The sequence below is a fragment of the Phyllobates terribilis genome, unplaced genomic scaffold (assembly GCF_046119375.1).
Source record: "Phyllobates terribilis strain yellow unplaced genomic scaffold, ASM4611937v1 Scaffold_2__4_contigs__length_985480577, whole genome shotgun sequence".
Classification (NCBI taxonomy): domain Eukaryota; kingdom Metazoa; phylum Chordata; class Amphibia; order Anura; family Dendrobatidae; genus Phyllobates; species Phyllobates terribilis.
Window position 1 is genome coordinate 534,985,472 of NW_027362762.1, and position 22,021 is coordinate 535,007,492.

Below are 22,021 nucleotides of genomic sequence, written 5' to 3' on the forward strand. Positions count from 1 at the left end.
GTTTAAATGTTCATTTTTTCCTTTCACATTCAATTAATTGCTGTGAAGCACATGAAGGGTTAATAAACTTCTTGAATGTGGGGTTGAGCACCTTGAGGGGTGCAGTTTTTAGAATGGTGTCACTTTTGGGTATTTTCTGTCATAAAGGCCCCTCAAAGTCACTTCAAATGTGATGTGGTCTGCAAAAAAAAGGTTTTGTAAATTTTGTTGGAAAAATGAGAAGTCGCTGGTCAACTTTTAACCCTTTACATCAGAACAATTTGGGAAACAACATTTTTTTTTGTTTGGAAGTTAAGCAGACATGTGGGAAATATTATTTATTAACTATTTTGTGTGACATATCTCTCTGATTTAAGGGCATAACAATTCTAAGTTTGAAAATTGCAAAATTTTCACCAAATTTTCATTTTTTTTCACAAATAAACGCAAGTCATATCGAATAAATTTTACCACTATCATGTAGTACAATATGTCACAAAAAACCATTCTCAGAATCAGTGGGATCTGTTGAAGCGTTCCTGAGTTACTACCTCATAAATTGACACTGGTCAGATTTAAAAAATAAGGCCTGGTCATTAACCTACAAAGTGTCTAGGTCCTTAAGGGGTTAAACAGCGGAAAGTAGTATTTTTTGTAAATGCCTCTTGTTGCCATTCTTGCTTTGTGAGCGGCGCTATCGCTGACCGCTCACTGGTCATCACATGACCCCGGCTGCAGCCGACTCTGGCATCCGCTGATGTCATGTTCCAGAGACTCAAAGGTCACAACCCAGTATCCAGGGCGCACTTCCGGCCAATGAATACAGAGGAGAGGGAAAGCGAGTGCTGGATACTGGGCTGTGCGGTGAAACGCCGCCCACAGCAAAGTCAATCAGGGGGGTGTGTGCCAGTGGGTCACCGGAAAGTGAAGTGACATCAGTGGATGTCAGAGGAGGATGCAGGCGGGGTGACGTGATGCACAGTGAGCCGTCAGCAATAGCGCCGCTCACAGGCAAGAATGGCAACAAGAGTTATTTACAAAAATTCTTATTTCCACTGTTTAAATTGATGGGAGCATTATTTATTGTAGTGGACAACCACTTTTAAATTAAAACAAAAACACTCACAGCACCCTTGCATTTTTTTTTAAACAACCTCACACTCCCTCCCTCTCCTAACCCCCCAAAAAAGTCACAAAATGTGTGTAGGAGGCCTTAGGGTGCTTTCTAAATGTGCTGTTTTAATGAAGTTTTTGAAGCCAATATTTGTAAAATCATAAAATCAAAATTAATAAAATTGTAAATGCACTGAAATTCTAGAGTAAAGATTGAACTGAGCATGCATGTTCGGATAGATAATATATATATATATATATCTCTCTATCTATCTATGTGTGCCCACTTACCACAGTGACTGCATCATTGAGCAAAGATTCTCCAAACACCAAGATGTGGAGCAATTCATTGATGTGGATTTCTTCAAATACAGCCAAGACAGCTACGGGGTCGACAGCCGAAATGATACTACCAAACAGCAAGTTGTCCAAGAGTCCTACGCTTGATAAATCTGGTCCACCGATCTGGCATACACCATACAACAAAGAGCCTATTAAGAAAGCATTCCAAAGTGTTCCCAACACTGCAAACATAAGAATTGTTCCCAAATTTTCAGAGAAGGGACGTAGGGGCAGGAAATATCCAGCATCAAGGATGATTGGTGGCAGAAGGTAAAGAAAGAAGACTTTCGATTCCAAAACTGGAATCTTTTCACCAACGGCCTTCATAAGTCCACCTACTAGAAGGCCAACAACAATCAGCAAACAGCTCTCGGGGACAACATTGGATAGAGTTGGGATCACATGGAATCCTGCAAAGAAACAGAAAGGTAGAAAGTTATAGCGAAAATTCAATTTGTCGTCACATTACAAAATCTTCTGTTACGTTATAGCATGGGAGGTGAAAAATTATAATTTTCTCAGACACAGTCATTAAATAATTTCACATAACCATTAACTAATGAAATGAATCTAGATAAAGCCCAGGGTCCTGACCTCCAAACCTTTACTTGAGCTATCTGCACATGACGGATCGCAACGTTAACAAAAGGGGCTCTTAACACCATTATTGAGATAGCCTAGTAGAGATAACTCAGGTCCTTGCAAAGGGCTGGGATAGTCGATCATTAAGCTGCAACTTCAATGCTTTTCCCCAAATAAATCTGTTTTTCTGTCAAATCCTAACGCAACTTAATAATGGCCTCGAACAGTAATGTGTCTTTCAACATCAAAAACTAAATCGGTTTAAAGCCTTATCAATTATTTGAATTTACCCTTACAAAAAAATCTTATGACTGATGCTTGTGGCAATGTCCTAAATCATTTTATCCAGATCTATTGGACATCAGCTGATCTGTGGTTTACAGAAATACCAGTCACATGCATGATTAATTAATGAAAGGGGAACGCAAACTTTATAGAAAGCAAAGTGTTTGCTGAGTACTTCTGTTTCTAGAAAACATGCAGATAGGGTAATTTAGATTGTAAACCTCAATACAGGTGATGAAAGTCTGTACAGCGTTCCAAAATATGTTGGTGTTATACAGAGAAGTAAAAATTAAAAGTAAACAAGCCTTCCATCAGGCATTTTTAGTTGTATAAACCAAAGGGTGCAGTTCACAACGTTCAGTTAGTTTACATTTTGGCTGCTGCTTTATGTTCGCATTGTGACCTGGAGTGGGATCTTATTGGACATAGAATGTTGTTAAAGGGGTTGTCCACTACTTTTTATTATCCCCCTAATGTATTCCCCCGGGGCCCATAAGGGTTTTTGTAAATACCTTGCGTTGCAGTTACTGCCTGTGAGCGGAGCTATCACTGGCCGCTCACAGGCATCACTTGACACCCGGCTGCAGCCGACCCTGACATCCACTGATGTTACATCATGGTTCTGGATGCAGCTGGGAGTCTCTCTCTTCTGCGTTCCACAGGTGGATGCTGGGATGTGGGTGGGGTTACCCCGCGCGTCACACCCAGCATCCACCGCCCTCTCCCCATTCACTGGGAAAACGCGCAGTGGATGCTGGGTGTAACGCGGGGGGTAACCCCGCCCACAACACAGCATCCACTGCGGGTACCGCGTCACTGATGTCATGCTTCACTTGACGTGACATCAGTGGTGGGTCACGTGATGCCTGTGAGCGGTCCGCGGAAGCGCCGCTCGCATGCAGTAACTGCAACATAAGGTATTTACGAAAACCCTTAGGGGCCCCGGGGGAATACATTAGGGGGGGTAATAAAAAGTAGTGGACAACCCCTTTACGACCTTGTCAGTAATCGTACGTAGCTGCGCCCTGGGCCTATAGGACCAGCTATGTACTATTATGCGCGCTGCGATCACGCCCGCACACAAGTCGAAGATCGAAGTCAATCGCAGCATTGTGGTGGCAAGGGGGAAGGTGATCGCTATACTCACCTCTCCTGCCGGCGTCCCGCGATATCTGGGGCGCCTTCCGGATGTTGTCATGATGACCCGATGTTGTCATGACGACATCCGGGTCACCAGGAGGCAGGACGTTACTTTGGTCATGCGCAGTGCATGACCAAAGTAATGTCTCCCCTGTGTGCAGCGCTGACAGGCTGCATGGCATAGGGAGCTGTTGCTCTCTATGCCATGCAGCCGATAAGGCTGCAAAAAGTGAAAGTCCCATAGTGGTACAATGTGTAAGAGTAAAAAAAAAAATAAAATAATCCCCCAAAAATAAAAATATATTGAACCCATAATATTTATTTATTATTAAAAAAAAAAAAACAATAAAAGTACACATATTTGGTATCGCCGCGTCCAGTACGACCTGACCTATAAAACTGTCCCACTAGTTAACCCCTTTAGTGAACACGGTAAAAAAATAAATAAATAAAAAACGAAGCAAAAAACGATGCTTTATCATACCAAACAAAAAATGGAATAATACGTGATCAAAAAGACAAAAGACAAATGTAAATAAAAATGGTACCGCTGAAAACGTCATCTTGTCCTGCAAAAAACAAGCCACCATACAGCTCCATCATCCGAAAAATAAAGTTATAGCTCTCAGAATAAAGTGATACAAACATTTTTTTTTCTAGAAAATAGTTTTAAATGGGGAAAAGCGCCAAAACATAAAAAAACTATATATGCGGTACCGCTGTAAACGCACTGACCCGAAGAATAAAGCTACCTTATCAATTTTACCACACACGGAACAGCATAAAAAAAACATAAAAACAATTACGGAATTGCTGGTTTTTGTTTATTCTGCCTGTCAAAAATCGGAATAGAAAGCGATCAAAAAATGTCACATGCAAGAAAATGGTACCAATAAAAACGTCAACTTGTCCTGCAAAAAACAAGCCGTCACATGACTCTGTCGGCCAAAATATGGAAAAATTATAGCTCTCAAAATATGGCGATGCAAAAACTAGTCTTTGCAAAAAAAAGGGTCTTTTAGTGTGTGATAGCTGTCAATCATAAAAACCCGATATGAATCTGGTATCACTGTAATCGCACCCACCTGAAGAATAAAATCGTCTAATCACTTATACCACACGGGTTAGGGTTGGGATTTTTTCAAAAGTAAAGAAAAAAAAAAAGAAAAAAGGATGACGATATGGCGACCAGTGTTGAGTGCAAGTGCTCACTATTGAGATTGCATCGGGTGCTCGTGTATGAACTGAGTATCGTAGGTGCTAGAGTGACATGCTTGAGTCTCTGCCCCATATGCTGCGCGGCCCAAAAAAACGTTGCTGGAATCACCTGCCATGCACGAGCAATCGCCGCATGGTTTTTTTGGGGGGTGTCTGATAACCGTGAAACATGCGGACGGGGACTCGAGCATGTCACTCTAGCACCCGTGATACATGGTGCATACCCGAGTACTCGACGCAAAATCAAGTAGCGAGCACTTGCGCTCAAGACTAATGACAACTTATTCAATATGATGACCTAATGTTATCAAATTCAGTCGTAACTCTGGGTTCAAAATGTAGACTATACCCCCCTTGATAAAATCCTTGAGGGGTCTAGTTTCCAAAATGGAGTCAATTGTAGGGGGTTTCCACTATTTAGGCACATCAGGGGTTCCCGAAATGCGACATGGCATCCGCTCTTGATTCCAGCCAATTTTGCGTTCAAAAAGTCACACAGTGCTCCTTCCATTCTGAACCCTGACGTTCCCCCAAACAGTGTATTATCCCCACATATGGGGAACTGGCATACTCAGGAGAAATTGCACAACAGTTTTTAGGTTCCATTTTCTCCTCTTTCCCGTGTGAACTAAAACATTTGGGGCTAAAAGATGATTTTTGTGGAAAAAGTTAGATTTTTTTATTTTCACGGCTTCATGTTCTAAACTTCTGTGACGTACCTGGGGGTTAAGGGTGCTCACGAAACATCTAGATAAGTTCCCTGAGGGGTCTAGTTTCCAAAATGGTGTCACTTGTGGAGGGTTTCCATTGTTTAGGCACATCAGGGGCTCTCCAATCGCAACATGGCGTCCGCTAATTATTCAAGTAAATTTTACGTTCAAAGGCTATGTGCCCACGATGCAGAAATGCTCCGGATTTTTCCTGAGCGTTTCTACATCTCCCTGGCAGAAAAAAACGCATGCGGATTGTACATGCATTTTTCCTGCCAGGGACATGTGGATGTGAAGAGTTCTTCACATGCATTTCCGCATGCGGGTTGACAAGCGCTTTCCAAGTGATTTTAGCATCACTTGGAAAGTGCTTGCCAACTTGGTCACACTATATAAATCCATGCAACCGTCATGGATTTATATAGTGTGACCTTAAAGAATGGTTAAAAATAAAAAAATTAATCTATACTTGCCTTCCGATGGCCCCCGCAGTGTTGCTTCGCTCCGTTCTCCCTTGTCGGCAGCTCGCGGTACACTACACTGAAGGACCTGCCGTCACATGACTATGATGTCAGCGCAGGTACTTCAGTCCACCGCAATCTGCTGGCATGGGAGGACGAGCGCAGCGGGGGCCGTCAGAAGGTAAGTATAACATTTATTTTTTAATTTTATTCTTTTTTTCACAGGTTCTATGGTACCCGGGTCCGGAGGAGAATCTCCTGTCCTCCACACCCGGGTACCATCCGCACATTGAAACGCGTGGAATGCGCATCTACATATGCAGTGATGCGTAATCCATGCATTTCAATGCAAGTCAATGGCGCCGAAAACGCAGCACTTCCACAAAATAATTGGTAGTGCTGCGTTTTTTTTCCGCAATGATAATCCGCAGCGGAAATTTCCGCAGCATGTGCACAGCACATGCGGATTATCATTGGGGACCATGGCAGGCCTTCTACCATGCATTTTTTTAAGCGTTTCTGCAGCGTTTTTGCTGCTGCGGAAACGCTTAAAAAACGCATCGTGGGCACACAAACAAAAAGTCAAATGTCGCTCCTTCCCTTCTGAGCCCTGCCGTGTGCCCAAACAGTGTTTTTTCCCCACGTATGGGGTATCTGCGCGCTCAGGGGAAATTGCACATCAAATTTTGGGGTCTATTTTTTCCCTGTTACCCCTGCAAAAATAAAAAAATTGGGTCTAAAGTAACATTTTTGTGAAAAAAGTTAAATGTTCATTTTTTTCTTCCCCATTCCAAAAATTCTTGTGAAGCACGTGAAGGGTTAATAAACTTCTTGAATGTGGTTTTGAGCACCTTGAGGGGTGCAGTTTTTAGAATGGTGTCACTTTTGGGTATTTTCTGTCATAAAGGCCCCTCAAAGTCACTTCAAATGTGATGTGGTCCCTAAAAAAAATGGTTTTGTAAATTTTGTTGGAAAAATGAGAAATCGCTGATCAACTTTTAACCCTTATAGTGCACTAATAAAAAAAAAATTTGGTTCCAAAATTGTGCTGATGTAAAGTAGACATGTGGGAAATGTTATTTATTAACTATTTTGTGTAACATATCTCTCTGATTTAAGGGCATGCAAATTCAAATTTTAAAAATTGTAAAATTTTCAAAATCTTCGCCAAATTTCCAATTTTTTCACAAATAAACACAAGTGATATCGAAGAAATTTTACCACTAATCATTAAGTACAATATGTCACGAAAAAACAATCTCAGAATCAGGGGGATCCGTTGAAGCGTTTCAGAGTAATTACCTCAAAGTGACAGTGGTCAGAATTGTAAAAATTGGTCTGGTCATTAACGTGCAAACCACCCTGGGGGGTAAAGGGGTTAACAAACCATGGAGGCAGACCATACAACTGGTGTGAGTCTCACAGGAGATTTACCCCGATTTACCCCAGCTAAGGATAATCCTATCCAGGGCCACCATCAGGGCAGTACTGCCCTTACTGCTGTATGGGGCCCGGTGAGCAGACGTGAAAAGCGGGGGCAGCTCCAAGTGAGTCCCTCCGTCTCTTCTGTGACGTCATGGAGTACTCGCCAGCATCGAGCGCCACGATGCCAGTCCAGAAGTGAAGCTGCAGGGATCATATGAGAGGTAAGCATAAAGAATTATTATTTTTTTTTAATAGAATTAATTAAATGGTCTTGGGGAACAGCAAATGATGGGAGTAGGAGGTGAGGAGAGTAAATGATGAATTGGGAGCAGCGGGGTGAGGAGGTCAAATGATGAATTGGGAGTAAGGGGTGAGCAAATAATGATGAAGTGGGGGTGGGAGAGAGACGACATGACAATTCATTGGAGCGGAGGAGACATGTAAATATAATGAATCGGGAGAGTGGGGGTGCGTTGAGGATAACGGAGTGTGACTGGTAATAATTTGGGGGAAGAGTACAGGTGCTAATTAATTTTTACAGTTATTAGGTGCGGAAAGTGGCTATTTATAGTTAGGGGCACAGTGATGGATTACAATTTATATTTGAAAGGGCGGGTTGCATAATAACTAATTATATATTAATGGTGGGTGCACGTCTGTATTCAGCTGCGTAGTGTAGAAGTTGGGGAATGTGCTCTAGATAACTGTTATTTTATGCAGAGAAGAGTTTTGGCTCGAAGAAATGATGGCGGTCTGTGCTGGATCAAGAAGGACTTCAAGAACTACAACTGCACCTTTAGCCCTATCCCACTTCTACTCTCCCTTTTTCTCCCTTCTTTTGAAGTCCACTCTAACCGCACCTACTCTCCTTCCAACCTCCAATTGGCTCTCATATACCAACCTCCAGGCCTGGTCACTACCTTTATTGACCAATTCTCCACCTGGCTTCTTTACTGTCCTTCTGCTGACATTCCCACAATCATTATGGGCGATTTCAACATCCTCAATGACACTCGCCAGTCAGCAGCATACAAACTCCTGTCGCTCACTTCATCTTTTGGACTTACTGAGTGGTCCTCATCAGCCACCCAGACAGACAGAGACACCGTAGACCTCATCTTCACCCGACTCTGCTCCCTATCTAACCTCACAACCTCCCCCATACCCCTATCTGACCACCATCTACTCACGTTCTCATCCCTGTCCTCCTCACCTGTCACCGATGTCCAGCAACTTGCACAACCCCGCAGAAACCTTGCACATCTAGACACACACACACTCTCTTGACTCTATTCTAACACGGACATCCATATCTTCATTCCTCGACAAAGAAACAGCGCCACTGCTTTCTATAATGCCACTCTCGCATCAGCTATTGACTATGTCGCCCCTCTCGTGCATGGCAGAGCACGACGAGTCAATAGGCAAAGCTGGCACAACCACCTCACTAAACAGCTTCGGCAAGCGTCCAGGGTCGCGGAGCGGCGTTGGAAGAAAACACATTCGCAAGATGACTTCACTGCATTCAAATATCAACACTCACATTCATATCAGCCCTCACCTCTGTTCAACAGGCCTACAGAACAACCCTCATATCTTCCTTATCCTACAACCCCAAACAGTTATTCAAAACACTTAACTCTCTCCTCCGCCCTCCACTGCCCACTTTGACCTCTGTCATCTCTGCTGAGGAGTTTGCCACACACTTCAAAAACAAGATTGACCAAACACGGCAAATCTTTACTGTCCAACCACCACAACCCCTTTATTTTTCAGCCCATTTCCCTCTCCCCATAACCTCCCTTTCCAACATCACTGAAGGAGACCTTAACTTGTCTCCTCTCCAAATCACACCTCACCAATTGTGCACTCGACCCCATCCCACCTCCTCCCATGCCTAACCCATCTCTTCAACCTATCACTAGCTTCTGGTATCTTCCCCTCTGCCTTCAAACATGCCACAATCACGCCCATCATCAAAAGGCCATCCCTCGACCCAACCGCCTTGTCCAGCTACCGCCCCATATCGCTGCTCCCATTTGCCTCCAAACTCCTTGAGCAACACGTTCACGATGAACTTTCCTCTCACTTCTCATCTAACTCTCTCTGACAATCAGGCTTCCGCCCCCACCATTCCACCGAATCTGCCCTTATCAAAGTTACTAATGACTTACTTACAGCCAAAGCTAACAGACAATTCTCTGTACTACTCCTTCTTGACCTGTCCTCTGCCTTCGACACAGTTGACCACTGCCTCCTACTACAGATCCTCTCTTCCTTTGGTGTCAAAAACCTTGCCCCCCCTCATAACTTGCTAACCGCACATTTAGCGTCTCCAACTCTCACACTACCTCCTCATCCCGCCCCCTTTCTGTTTGGAGTCCCTCAAGGCTCTGTCCTAGGACCCCTACTCTTCTCAATCTATACCCTTGGCCTGGGACAGCTCCTTAGAGCCCATGGCTTCCAGTACCATCTGTACGATGATGACACCCAGATCTACCTCTCTGCTGTCCAGAATCCCAGCATGTCTATCAGCCATATCCTCTTTCTTCTCCTCTCGCTTCCTCAAGCTTAATGTGGACAAATCAGAACTCATCATTTTTCCTCCATCTCTCGTATCCTCCCAGTCTGATCTTTCTATCACAATAAATGACATCACACTTTCCCTTGTACCGACAATCCGCTGCCTCGGAGTAACCCTTGACTCTGCCCTGTCCTTCAAACCACACAACCAAGCTCTCGCCACCTCCAAAATATTTCCAGAATCCGTCCTTTCCTCAACCTACTAAACTGCTTGTGCATGCCCTCATCATCTTCTGCCTCGACTACTGCAACATCCTCCTCTGTGGCCTACCTGCTAACACTCTCGCAGCCCTCCAGTTCATTCTTAACTCTGCTGCACGACTGGTTCATCCTTCACCTCGCTACTCCTCAGCTACCCCCCTTTGCAAATCCCTTCACTGGCTCCCAATTGCCCAGCGTATCCAGTTCAAACTACTAACACTGACCTACAAAGCCATCCATAACCTTTCTCCTCCGTACATCTCTGAACAAATCTCCCGATAAATTCCCTTACGTAATTTCCAGTTCTCCCAAGAGCTCCTTCTCTCCTCCACACTTATTCGTTCTTCATCCAATAGCCTCCAAAATTTCTCCCGAATATCCCCCATCCTCTGGAATTCTGTGCCTTAAAACGTCCGATTAGCCTCCACATTTGGATCCTTCAGACGGAACCTAAAAACCCATCTCTTCAAACAATCTTACAGTCTGCCATGACCTCGCTTGCTGCCACCTCAACAACACCGGAGCTACCGCAACCCCCCCAAGCTACTGTCTCCTTCCCCATTCCTGTAGAATGTAAGCCCGCAAGGGCAGGGTCCTCTCCCCTCTATACCCATCATTGTTAGTTTGTTTACTGTAAGTGATATCTGTATTTGGTATGTAACCCCTTCTTATGTACAGCACCATGGAATCAATGGAGCTATAAATAATAACTAGAGACGTCACCGGTGAGTCAGTATTACCTGTACACTGACGTTATACACTGTATACTATGTAAACAGCTTCTGTGTATAATGTGTAATGCAGCGGCTTGCTGCATTGCTAGAATGTCCAGGGGGTGTGCTCTAGCTGACCATTTACCTCCCCCTCAGGTGACTGATCACGTGACTGTGACATCATCACAGGTCCTGTGTGCACAAAAGGATATATAAACCCTGGTAGTTTTGAAACAGAGAGAGAGAGTGGCCTGGCGAGGCCTAGAGAGAGAGGCCTGGTGAAGCCTGGAAGGCAGAGCCTGGATCCCCGGTGTTTGAGATACCAGTAGCCTTGGAGGGCGAGAGGCCTGGCCCCTGTGTGGGACTCCACTAGCCTGGAAGGCAGAAGCTGGATCCCCTGTGTTTGAGATACCAGTAGCCTTGGAAGGTACGTGGCCCGGAGGCCCCATCTGGGAAGCCTTAAAGCCACAGCTGTGGCAGAACCGAGCTGACTGAAACAGCTACGACCCGGCAAAGGTAAAAACGCTGCTTGATGTGGACATTGATATGGTTACCTTGCTGAAGGCTGTATCTGGAGCCAAGTGGGCATATCTGTCACTAGAAGGGCTCTGGGATATTATGTGTAACATGTCGGCGAGCCACTGAGATGGACTATGTTATGAGCGGTTTATGAGATTTAATAAACTGCTGGACTGTGAATTACCGGAAAAACGTTGCATGTGTGCTTTAATTGACCCGGTGAAGCGAGTGCCCCAGCGTGATGAATAGCGCTACCTTACAAATGTCACCGGTGATCCCTGTATTACCTGTACGCTGACACTATATACAGGGTTTCTCTGTATAATGTCACTGGTGATCACCATTACCTGTACACTTACACTATACACTGTATACTATGCACAGAGCTCCTGTGTATAATAGCACTTACAGTAATATTAGTATATATTTTTTTATTAATGATCAGTAGTGTAGTATTTGGTCACTATGTGGTGGTAATATGTGGTCTGGTCACGGTGTGGCGGTAATAGTGACGGAATAATACCACATACAAGGAACTATGTGGTGGTAATATGTGGTCTGATCATGGTGGGAAGGTATTTGTTCGTTGTATGTGATATCGGTCATTTTAAAAAATGTATGTGACCCATTCCCTTAAATTAAGAAAAATACACCTAAAAAGAGTATTGGATATTTTAAGAAATGTTTAATAGGTTAGAGTAAAGTAGGGCCCTAACTAAAGAGTCTACCTTGTCATGGTGGTGGCTTAAAAATCCTTTTGGCCAAAACAAAAGCTGATTGCTATGTGATATGGTGTTCGATGAGCACTGTTAATGTTTGATGGGTGAGGACGTGGTGCAGAAGTGGAGTTTTTCCAAGAGTGGGCGGTAGGATTGTGGAAGGTTGAAGTGGAGGGCGAAGTCTCAAGGGGGCCCAAAATTTTGCCCGTATGGGGCCCTGAAATTCCTGGTGGGAGCCCTGATCCTATCCACAATGCCTATGGTCTAAGAGGTGTGGAGTGGTTAGCTTTTTTAAGGAATTTAATGGGTAGACTGCTGAATTCAGATGTCTGAATATCGTTATCTAAATACTGATGGCGATTTTCGGACTGACTATGGGTCTCCTGACCTGAATTCAATTCATATGCCTAGGAGGCTGTTGAGCTCCAGTCTGGAGATCCGCGGTCAGTCCGGATATCACAGTCATACTCTGACCACAGTATAGTGACATCTGAATTCAGCCTAAGAAAAGACAAGCTCTGGGCTCTCTTTGTCTAGGATGATAGGATGTTAGGCACCATTCACTTGTCTTGGGAGTTTTGTTTTCTTGCTAAACAAGAACAATATTGATTTTGAAACAGTGTTTTTTATCCCAACTTTCATTAATGTGTCCGTTTTTACCATAAGTGTAGCATCAGTTTTTCTTATATGCAAAAGATCAGCTAAGATGCCCCCTTATCCATTCTGAGATAGTAAAAACTGGACGGACAGCCTTAGGATGCGACACAGATGGCATTCGAGTGTTATTCATTTTATTCAGGTGCCCATTAACTTAGAAGGAATTAGTCATCAGTTTTTTGCTACCCCACCTGGGAGCAGCATCACATAGGAGAAGAGACCCCGATTCCAGCAATGTGTCACTTACTGGACTGCTTGCTGTATTTTTGATAAAAATTACCATTTAATCCACTGATGATCCATCAGTTTTCTGAATGCTGAGCTCTGTACAACCCCACCCACATCACTGATTTGCAGCCATCTGTGTAAACTGCTCATTGGCAGAAAGCCATTAGTCAGTGGTCAGGGCATGGTTGGACTATCTGGCAGCAAGCCAAGTAGTCCACTAGTGAATCTCCAGCCGATATAACCCTGATTTTATAAAAACTACAATAAGTGAGTGACGCCTTGCTGGAATCAAAGTCTCTGCCCCTACATGTTGTAAGGGCTGTGGAGTCGGTATAAAATGGACCAACTCATGACTCCTAAAATATATAATAAATTGGGTTCAGTAGTACAATGCAGGATGCGCTGTAAATGTTTTCATAAGAATTTGGGGAAGTTATGAAATGTCCTATAATTGTTCTGTTCCTGATCTATGGATCTAGGCTATTAGAGGAGATGAATCTGTGCTGCACTTTATGTACATGCTCAGTAATAAGGCAGGGCTGTGGAGTAGGAGTCGTGAGTCAGGGAAATTGACGAGTCAGAAGTTTGGCTTACTGACTCAACAGCCCTGGTTGTTATCAGATTAGGAAAGGTTTTAATACTAGAGGTTAAGACTGTCCTGAATAGGGTCACTTTCATATGGTGGGATGGCTTTTACATTTTTGTTATCAAAATTATGTTAACTAAGTACCCCATGTTATTTTCATATACTATTGTTATTTATTTATTTAGAGCAGGGTATTTGCTTATTTTGTTTATTATGTTAGGTCTTGTCTGTTTTGTGGCCAGTGTGAACATGCACCGGCAAGTTGAATGCATACCAACTTGTACTCCAGTTCATCTCTTTAGGTTTTTGCTATCAGGTTAGGTAAGCCACATCAAAATCCAAAACATATTTTTGTTATTTTGGGGTCCACAAAAATAGTGAACATGCACATAAGAGTGAAAAAAGACCAATAGAACACATATGTGCAATGCGGACATGCAAATATGGTTGTTTTTACTTTAGGTTCTTCTTGGACAGATTAGCATTCAATTTTTAACATATGAAGAAAGCCATGAAGCATGGCCTTTCACAGTTCAGATAATGGTGAACAAAGTTATTTTAGCTTTACAGATACCGAATCTAAACATTTCATTATCAGAATCAGCTGAGGCCTTTCTGCATTACTTGACAGAATCCAAAGCATGTGGAAATATGACAAGTTTGATAAACGGCTCCTAAAATTCAAGATGTCACAAGTGCAAGCTCACACTGCATCCTTTGTTGGGGAAGAATTTTTCCTCAAAATAGAATGTATTAGTCACAATGTACAACACAAGTGATGGTTCTGTACCATGCCACACATCCAGCTGAAGCTCCAAGGTCACCTCTATATCATTTGTTTTCAGACACAAAACCTCTTAAAAACCCGATGTAGAAAAGCAGTGGTAAAATGCAAACGTCTACACTGGATTTATTTTGCATAGCGCTGCGTCAGCTCACAGACAGCTAATTATGTGTCTTCCTGTATACTTACATTGTTATCAAATGCTAAAACCTCATAAGCTGATAAATCATTTAAGTTAAGACCAAGTAACATAAGCCAATTATCTAGACAATAAGTCTGGTTGTAAAAGCATGATAAATGTCAAAAATTACTGTTTCAGAATCAGTCAATAAAAGGTTAACATTTCTTTGACTTCAATTGGTCATGATGGTGTAAGAAGCTGTATCTCTGTACAATGGCAGTGGCATCAGGTTAAGGACCTCACAAGGACAAGTAGCAATGACAATTGCCAACATGTAGTATGTCACTAATGAAAAGGTACTGTATATAAAGAGTACAGTATCAACAGATCGACCCAAGTATTGGATCACAGTCCTATATGGATGAACCAACGCTAGTTACAAAATACTAAGAGGTTTTCAAACCACGTGGAGGTTCCTGACCTGATTTAAGCTCTAGATCACGGATTTTGCACTTTACATTTTTAACATGAACAGCTGATTTTTGGTATATTTTTCTGTTATGATAAAGTAGATTTTTAGAGGTTGCTTTTCCAAGCATGAGTGCTGCTTCTCTTTGGAGGTTCACAAAATTATACAATGTAAACCAGGCTTTACTTAGAATTACACTCCCTGACAGAAGTTATGTCACTTATCCATGTTATGTAAATAAAAGCTTATAACCTGACGTTAAATTCATCCATTGGTTTTATAAATTACTCTTTTGAAAGCTGAAACCCTCCCAAATTTGGTTTAGGTTAAGAAAATAAATTGGCATCAATGCTGAAATATTGATCATTTAATGAACACAGAATGGTCAGATTTTGGCAACACAAAAGTTTTGTCGCCCACAGAAAGTAATGTGATATTCAAACAAATAATTATCTTAAAATAGAAATATATGTTGCATAACATTGGTGAATGAAGTTGTGGTGCTATTGGAGTCATATTTAATATTTTGTGTGACTTCCATGAGCTTGAAGGACTGCATCCATGCGGTTCAACAATGATTCATACAATTTATTAATGAAGTCATCAGGAGTAGCAAAGAATGCAGTCTTACATGCCTCCCAGAGGTCATCTAGATTCTTTGGTTTTGTCTTCCAAGCTTCCTCTTTCATCCTACCCCAAACATGCTCAATGATGTTCATGTCTGGTGACTGGGCTGGCCAGTCCTTGAGCACCTTGATCTTTTTTGCCTGGAAGAACTTTGTTGTGGAGATGGATGTATGAGATGGAGCACCATCTTGCTGCAGAATTTGACTCCTTTTATGATTTGGAATGTAACAGGTAGCTAATACTTCTTGATATTTTAGGCTATTGATATTGCCTTCCACCTTGCAAATGTTTCGCACACCCCCATACTGAATGTAACCCCAGACCATTATCTTTCCACCACCAAATTTAACTGTTTTCTGGGTGTATTTTGGATCCATACGGGCTCCAGTAGGTCTCCTGCAGTATTTGCGTCAGCTGTGGTGTAATTCTACTGAAGATTCATCAGAGAAATCCACCTTCTGCCACTTTTCCAGCATCCATCTGTTTAGCAGGCTGTGGGACTTTGCAAATGCCACACGGTTTTTTATTTGCCTTTTGTTTAGTGCTGGCTTCTGGGCACTGATTCAACCATGGAGGCCATTTCGAGACAGAATCCTACAAACTTTTCTAGTTGACACAGGGACTTGAGGTGACCAGGCCTGTTGGAGCTCTGCTGCAGTGGAAGAGGAGCTTGCTTTGGATTTTCTAACCAACAAACGTTCCTCCTGAGCAGTTGTCTTGGGGGGTCTGCCAGACCTGGGCTTGTCAAACACATCTCCAGTCTCTTCAAATCTTTTAATTCTTTGTACTTGACGCGGAGACACATTAAGGCTATGTGCCCATGATGCAGAAATGCTCCGGATTTTTCCTGAGCGTTTCTGCATCTCCCTGGCAGAAAAAACGCATGCGGATTGTACATGCGTTTTTCCTGCCAGGGACAAGCGGAAGTGAAGCGTTCTTCACATGCATTTCCGCATGCGGGTTGACAAGCGCTTTCCAAGCGATTTTAGCATCACTTGGAAAGTGCTAGTCAACTTGGTCACACTATATAAATCCATGCAAATGGCATGGATTTATATAGTGTGACCTCAAAGAATGGTTAAAAATAAAATCTATACTTACCTTCTGATGGCCCCCGCAGTCTTGCTTCGCTCCGTCCTGGCTGCCGGCAGATCGCTGTACACTGAAGGACCTGCCGTCACATGACTATGACATCAGCGCAGGTCCTTCAGTCCATCGCGAGCTGCCGGCAAGGGAGGATGAGCGCAGCGGGGGCCGTCAGAAGGTAAGTATAACATTTATTTTTTATTTCATTCTTTTTTTCACAGGTTCTATGGTACCCAGGTCCGGAGGAGAGTCTCCTGTCCTCCACACCCGGGTAACACCCGCACATTGAAATGCATGGAATGTGCATCTACTGTACATATGCAGTGATGCGTAATTCATGCAAGTCAATGGCGGCGAAAACACAGCACTTCCGCAAAATAATTGGTAGTGCTGCGTTTTTTTCCGCAATGATAATCCGCAGCGGAAATTTCCGCAGCGGAAATTTCCGCAGGATGTGCACAGCACATTCGAATTATCATTGGGGAACATGGCAGGCCTTCTACCATGCGTTTTTTAAGCGTTTCTGCAGCGTTTTTGCCGCTGCGGACACGCTTAAACGCATCGTGGGCACACAGCCTAAAGGTGCAAGCCATTTCTGCAGTGGATCTGGTCTTCAGCCTCTTGATAATCAAGGCTTTGGTCGCAGGGTTGATTTTTGGCATATTGGCAGAGCTCAAGTTGCAGTTCAAGTGAAGGTCTGGGGTGCTGGGTTTCTTTTTATACACACCCACTAATTAATCGATCATTTACTGAGCACTGGTGAGGATGTAAACTAGGATTGGGTGCATTATATGACCAGGCGACAAAACTTTTGTCTTGCCAAAATCTGACCATTCTGTGTTCATTAAATGATCAATATTTCAGCATTGATGCCAATTTATTTTCTTAACCTATACCAAATATGGGAGGGTTTCAGCTTTCAAAAGAGTAATTTATAAAACCAATGGATGAATTTAACGTCAGGTTATAAGCTTTTATTTACATAACATGGATAAGCGACATATCTACACTCCCTGAGAGAAGTTTCGCTGAAAAGAGGATGATCATTCTCCATAGCTAAAAACAACCCTGTTTAGAGAACAGTTGAAATTTCATGGCTCGCCATAATTTGTATGGGGTTAGCAATGTAAATACATTTATACCCAAAAATGAGAAAAGTGTTCTTGGACCTTTATTGGCTAACCAGAAAAACTATATTTGCAAGCTTTCAGAGTACAGAGGCTCCTTCTTCAGGCAGGATTACAAATGAATTAAAAAGTCAAATGAAGGCAGCACAACATTTAAGAGATATTAAAGCATGACTTTGTTCATGAGGCATAAGGGGTGATGGATGACTCCTAATAAGTCAAGGACATCAAATTAGGGTTTTTCCTTACAAATAGAGAGGCTGTGGGAATCTTTAATTATCTGGAGTCTGTCTGGTGGAGGTGTGAATTATATCCATGCAGTGATTCATAAATCAAAGCGTTAGATTGAGTCCTATTGTCAAGGAGTTAAACATTCTTATCAGTCTGAATTACCATTTTTTCTCCCTGTCGTCCTTGAGATGACCTTTAGTATTAATATTTTTAAATCTGTCATAGTGTCCCACGCCAGAGAAATGTTTTCCCACAGGCGTGTCCAGTCCATTCTTAATTGTGTGTCTGGTAAAATCATTCTTGTTTGCCGTTTTTGCATGGTTTCCCCAATATAAACTCCTTCTGGGCACCTTGTACATTGTATAGTGGGCATCACATTGGAGGATGTACAAGAAAAAGACATCCATGATTTTATAGTCCTAATTTGTGTTTGTTATGCAGACTGTATTTGATGGTAATATGTGGGTACAAGTTTTGCATCTTTTATGACCGTCACTGAGAGAAGTGGTAGTTCTGGTAATATTCCTTTCAGTCTGTGGTCTCTGTGGAATATGGGATGGAGATCAGCACCAATTTTCCTTAGGATGTTAATGTGGGCATTCTGTTGTTGTCCTCCCTCGGTTATCCAGGAGGCTGCTTCTTTGGATCCTTGTGGCTCTGTGGATTTGTTCACCTATTACCAGTGGATGGTATCCTTGTTGTAGGAATGTATTCCTCAGTGACAGCAGATGCAGTTTTCTGTCCTTACTGTCTGAACAGATTTGAATGTACTTCAGAGCTTCACTGTAGATGATGGATTTTTTGTGCATCTTGGATGAAAGCTGTTCCATCTAAGATATATCGGACGTCCTGTGGGTTTATGGTGTTGTCTTTGAGGTGTATGGTGGTGTCCAGAAAATGTATTTGGAACTTTGAGAAGTTGAGGGTGAGCTTGATGGTTGGGTAGAACCTGTTGAAGTTATTGTGGAAGGTGTGTACTCTCCAGGTATACATTATTCCCAAAGGAGAAATAGTTGTGATGGAGCACAAACCTGATTTACTGAAGAGTTGGGTCTGTGGCCAGATTTTTTTTTGTAGGGGGCTAGCAGAAATTAATTTACAGCCATTTTTGTACATAGTGTAAATGCTGTTGTTTTTCTCCTTCATTGTGCAGAAAATCTGCTGAATTTATGTCACGCCAGGTGTGGGGAAGACTTAGTGCAACACAGAGGGAAAAGGGAAAGGAGGGAAGTGGAGACCTCCTAGTCTGGTCTAGTGTCACCCTCCCTGTCTCAACTAGCATCCCTATATTGCCTCCTCAGCAATCGCCGCACGCGTGCCTCGCCCTACTCTCCCTGGCGTATGGTTAGGGATGGAAGGAGATGAGTACTAGTCAACCTCCACTAAACTGTATAGACAACAAGGGTGGACAAAACAGGGGAAATGGCTTAGCTTTAGATGAACTCCAAATAAGCACACAGACTCAAGCTCCAGAGAGAACGAAGTACTGCTCCTGCTAAGCCTCACAAGTAGAAATGGATATAGCCGGCGACTCCCTCTCAGACACACCAGGTATATACACACCCAGGCCAGAGAGCTAATTAGCATGAGAGAGATAGCTGCTCGGTCCTAAAGACAGCCTCTTATCTAAGAAGGTGTCTGCAATGCCAAACATAGAGATCTCCTGAAACCCACTGCAGGGCGACTGTCACCTCTGACACACCCGTGACAATTTAACAGTTCAAGGTGATGTGAATCCATGAAAATTCATGTTCACTGAGCATTTATACTGTAGATGCTGTTGAACTGTGCATTTATTTCCAATAAGCTTGTATGTGGAGTGCAGAATCCCAGTGATTATACATTAAAAAAAAAAAAAAAAGTTTCTACCCAAAAACATATTGGATAAAGGTGAAATTGTGTCAATGCATTAAAGCTGCAATAATCAGAGCACATTGCTAATACATATTTTGTTGTGGACAAATGCAGAAAAAAAAAAGTTGATTTTTTTGCATATGGATTTTTCAGTTGTAGAAATTTCTGCAATAAATCTGCAATGTGTCTCATCGCTGAGAAAGGAATACCTGTCTCCATGCACTACCAACAAATGGTCAAACCAGAGAAACTACAGAGTAGGTTGAGCTACGCTGTTTCCGTAACTTCCATTCACTTCTAGGGCTGTGAAGTCTAAGCTGGTTTTGGGTGGAGTCAATAGAAATGGACTGAGGACAGTTTTAAATAAAAATAAATTATTAAAATTGGTTATTTAATGTATTAATTTTCAGAGAAATCCAGACATGTGTAGAAATGTTAATATAAGTATATATTTTATGTCAGGGCTCGACAAACCCAGGCACCTGGTCGCCAGTGGCGCCTAGAAAATGTTGCCTGGTGCTTGAGGAGTTGAGAAGAAAAAAATATACTCTCAATCCAATCCCACCTCCTGCACGGAGTCATCCAATCGGAGGAAGCAGGGACAGTATCGCTCAGGCCGCCTTCTCCACTTTGCTCCGCCCCCCTTATGCTCCGGGACTGGACAGGGAGAGTTGGGTTACGGGGGAAGCAGGGCCGGCGTCAGCACCCGGCGTACCCGGGCAAGTGCCGGGGCCCTGGAAAATCAGAGGGGCCCAGCCGCCCACACACTGTCGGGGCCGGGCCCACACACTGTCGGGGCCGGGCCCACACACTGTCGGGGCCGGGCCCACACACTGTCGGGGCCGGGCCCACACACTGTCGGGGCCGGGCCCACACACTGTCGGGGCCGGGCCCACACACTGTCGGGGCCGGGCCCACACACTGTCGGGGCCGGGCCCACACACTGTCGGGGCCGGGCCCACACACTGTCGGGGCCGGGCCCACACACTGTCGGGGCCGGGCCCACACACTGTCGGGGCCGGGCCCACACACCCACCCGCCCACTCACTGTCGGGGCCGGGCCCACACACCCACCCGCCCACTCACTGTCGGGGCCGGGCCCACACACCCACCCGCCCACCCGCCCACTCACTGTCGGGGCCGGGCCCACACACCCACCCGCCCACTCACTGTCGGGGCCGGGCCCACACACCCACCCGCCCACTCACTGTCGGGGCCGGGCCCACACACCCACCCGCCCACTCACTGTCGGGGCCGGGCCCACACACCCACCCGCCCACTCACTGTTGGGGCCGGGCCCACACACCCACCCGCCCACTCACTGTCGGGGCCCTGGCTGCTTCCTCGGCACCTGTTCAGGGACGCAGGCGCTGCTTGATTGCCGGCACTTCCCCCAGACATGGCCGCGCGCTGTCCGGCTGTGTCTGCTAGTAATGACACGGCAGGATCTATGGCACTGCACCTTTAATTGTGCTTGTGTGTCGCTCCTGCCGCGTCATTACTAGCAGACACAGCCGCACAGCGCGCGGCCATGTCTGGGGGAGTGCCGGCAATCAAACACCGTCGGAGCGGAGGTCCTGCACAGATGGGCGGGAGGGGCCCGGACCCGACCGCAAGTGGGCCCCTCTGATGTTCCAGGGCCATGAAGTCTGTGACACGCCGGGGGCCCTGCACTGCCCCATACCCGAGGAGCTGCTGGACAGGACACTGGACCGGGGACAGGTGAGTGAGGCTTCCCCAATCCCCATATTAAAAATATTAGTAATGGGTCTGTGTGAGTGCATGTATGTGAATGTCAGTGTATATGACTGTGTATATATATTTGTCTGTTTTATCTATGTGTATGTCTGCGTACCGCGCGCGCATACGTCTGCGTACCGCGCGCGCATACGTCTGCGTACCGCGCGCGCATACGTCTGCGTACCGCGCGCGCATACGTCTGCGTACCGCGCGCGCATACGTCTGCGTACCGCGCGCGCATACGTCTGCGTACCGCGCGCGCATACGTCTGCGTACCGCGCGCGCATACGTCTGCGTACCGCGCGCGCATACGTCTGCGTACCGCGCGCGCATACGTCTGCGTACCGCGCGCGCATACGTCTGCGTACCGCGCGCGCATACGTCTGCGTACCGCGCGCGCATACGTCTGCGTACCGCGCGCGCATACGTCTGCGTACCGCGCGCGCATACGTCTGCGTACCGCGCGCGCATACGTCTGCGTACCGCGCGCGCATACGTCTGCGTACCGCGCGCGCATACGT

At 44.6% G+C, this 22,021-nt stretch overlaps 1 protein-coding gene across 4 annotated transcripts in view; it reads right to left on the reverse strand.

Moving 5' to 3' along the window:
- Positions 1-22,021, reverse strand: part of SLC9A1 (solute carrier family 9 member A1) — a 98,883-nt gene that overhangs the window by 66,816 nt on the left and 10,046 nt on the right. For all 4 annotated transcript variants that reach the window (XM_073666178.1, XM_073666182.1, XM_073666181.1 and 1 more), the window contains exon 2: positions 1,384-1,844. In XM_073666178.1, the coding sequence (XP_073522279.1) occupies positions 1,384-1,844 (461 nt within the window). The remainder of the gene's footprint in view (positions 1-1,383; positions 1,845-22,021) is intronic.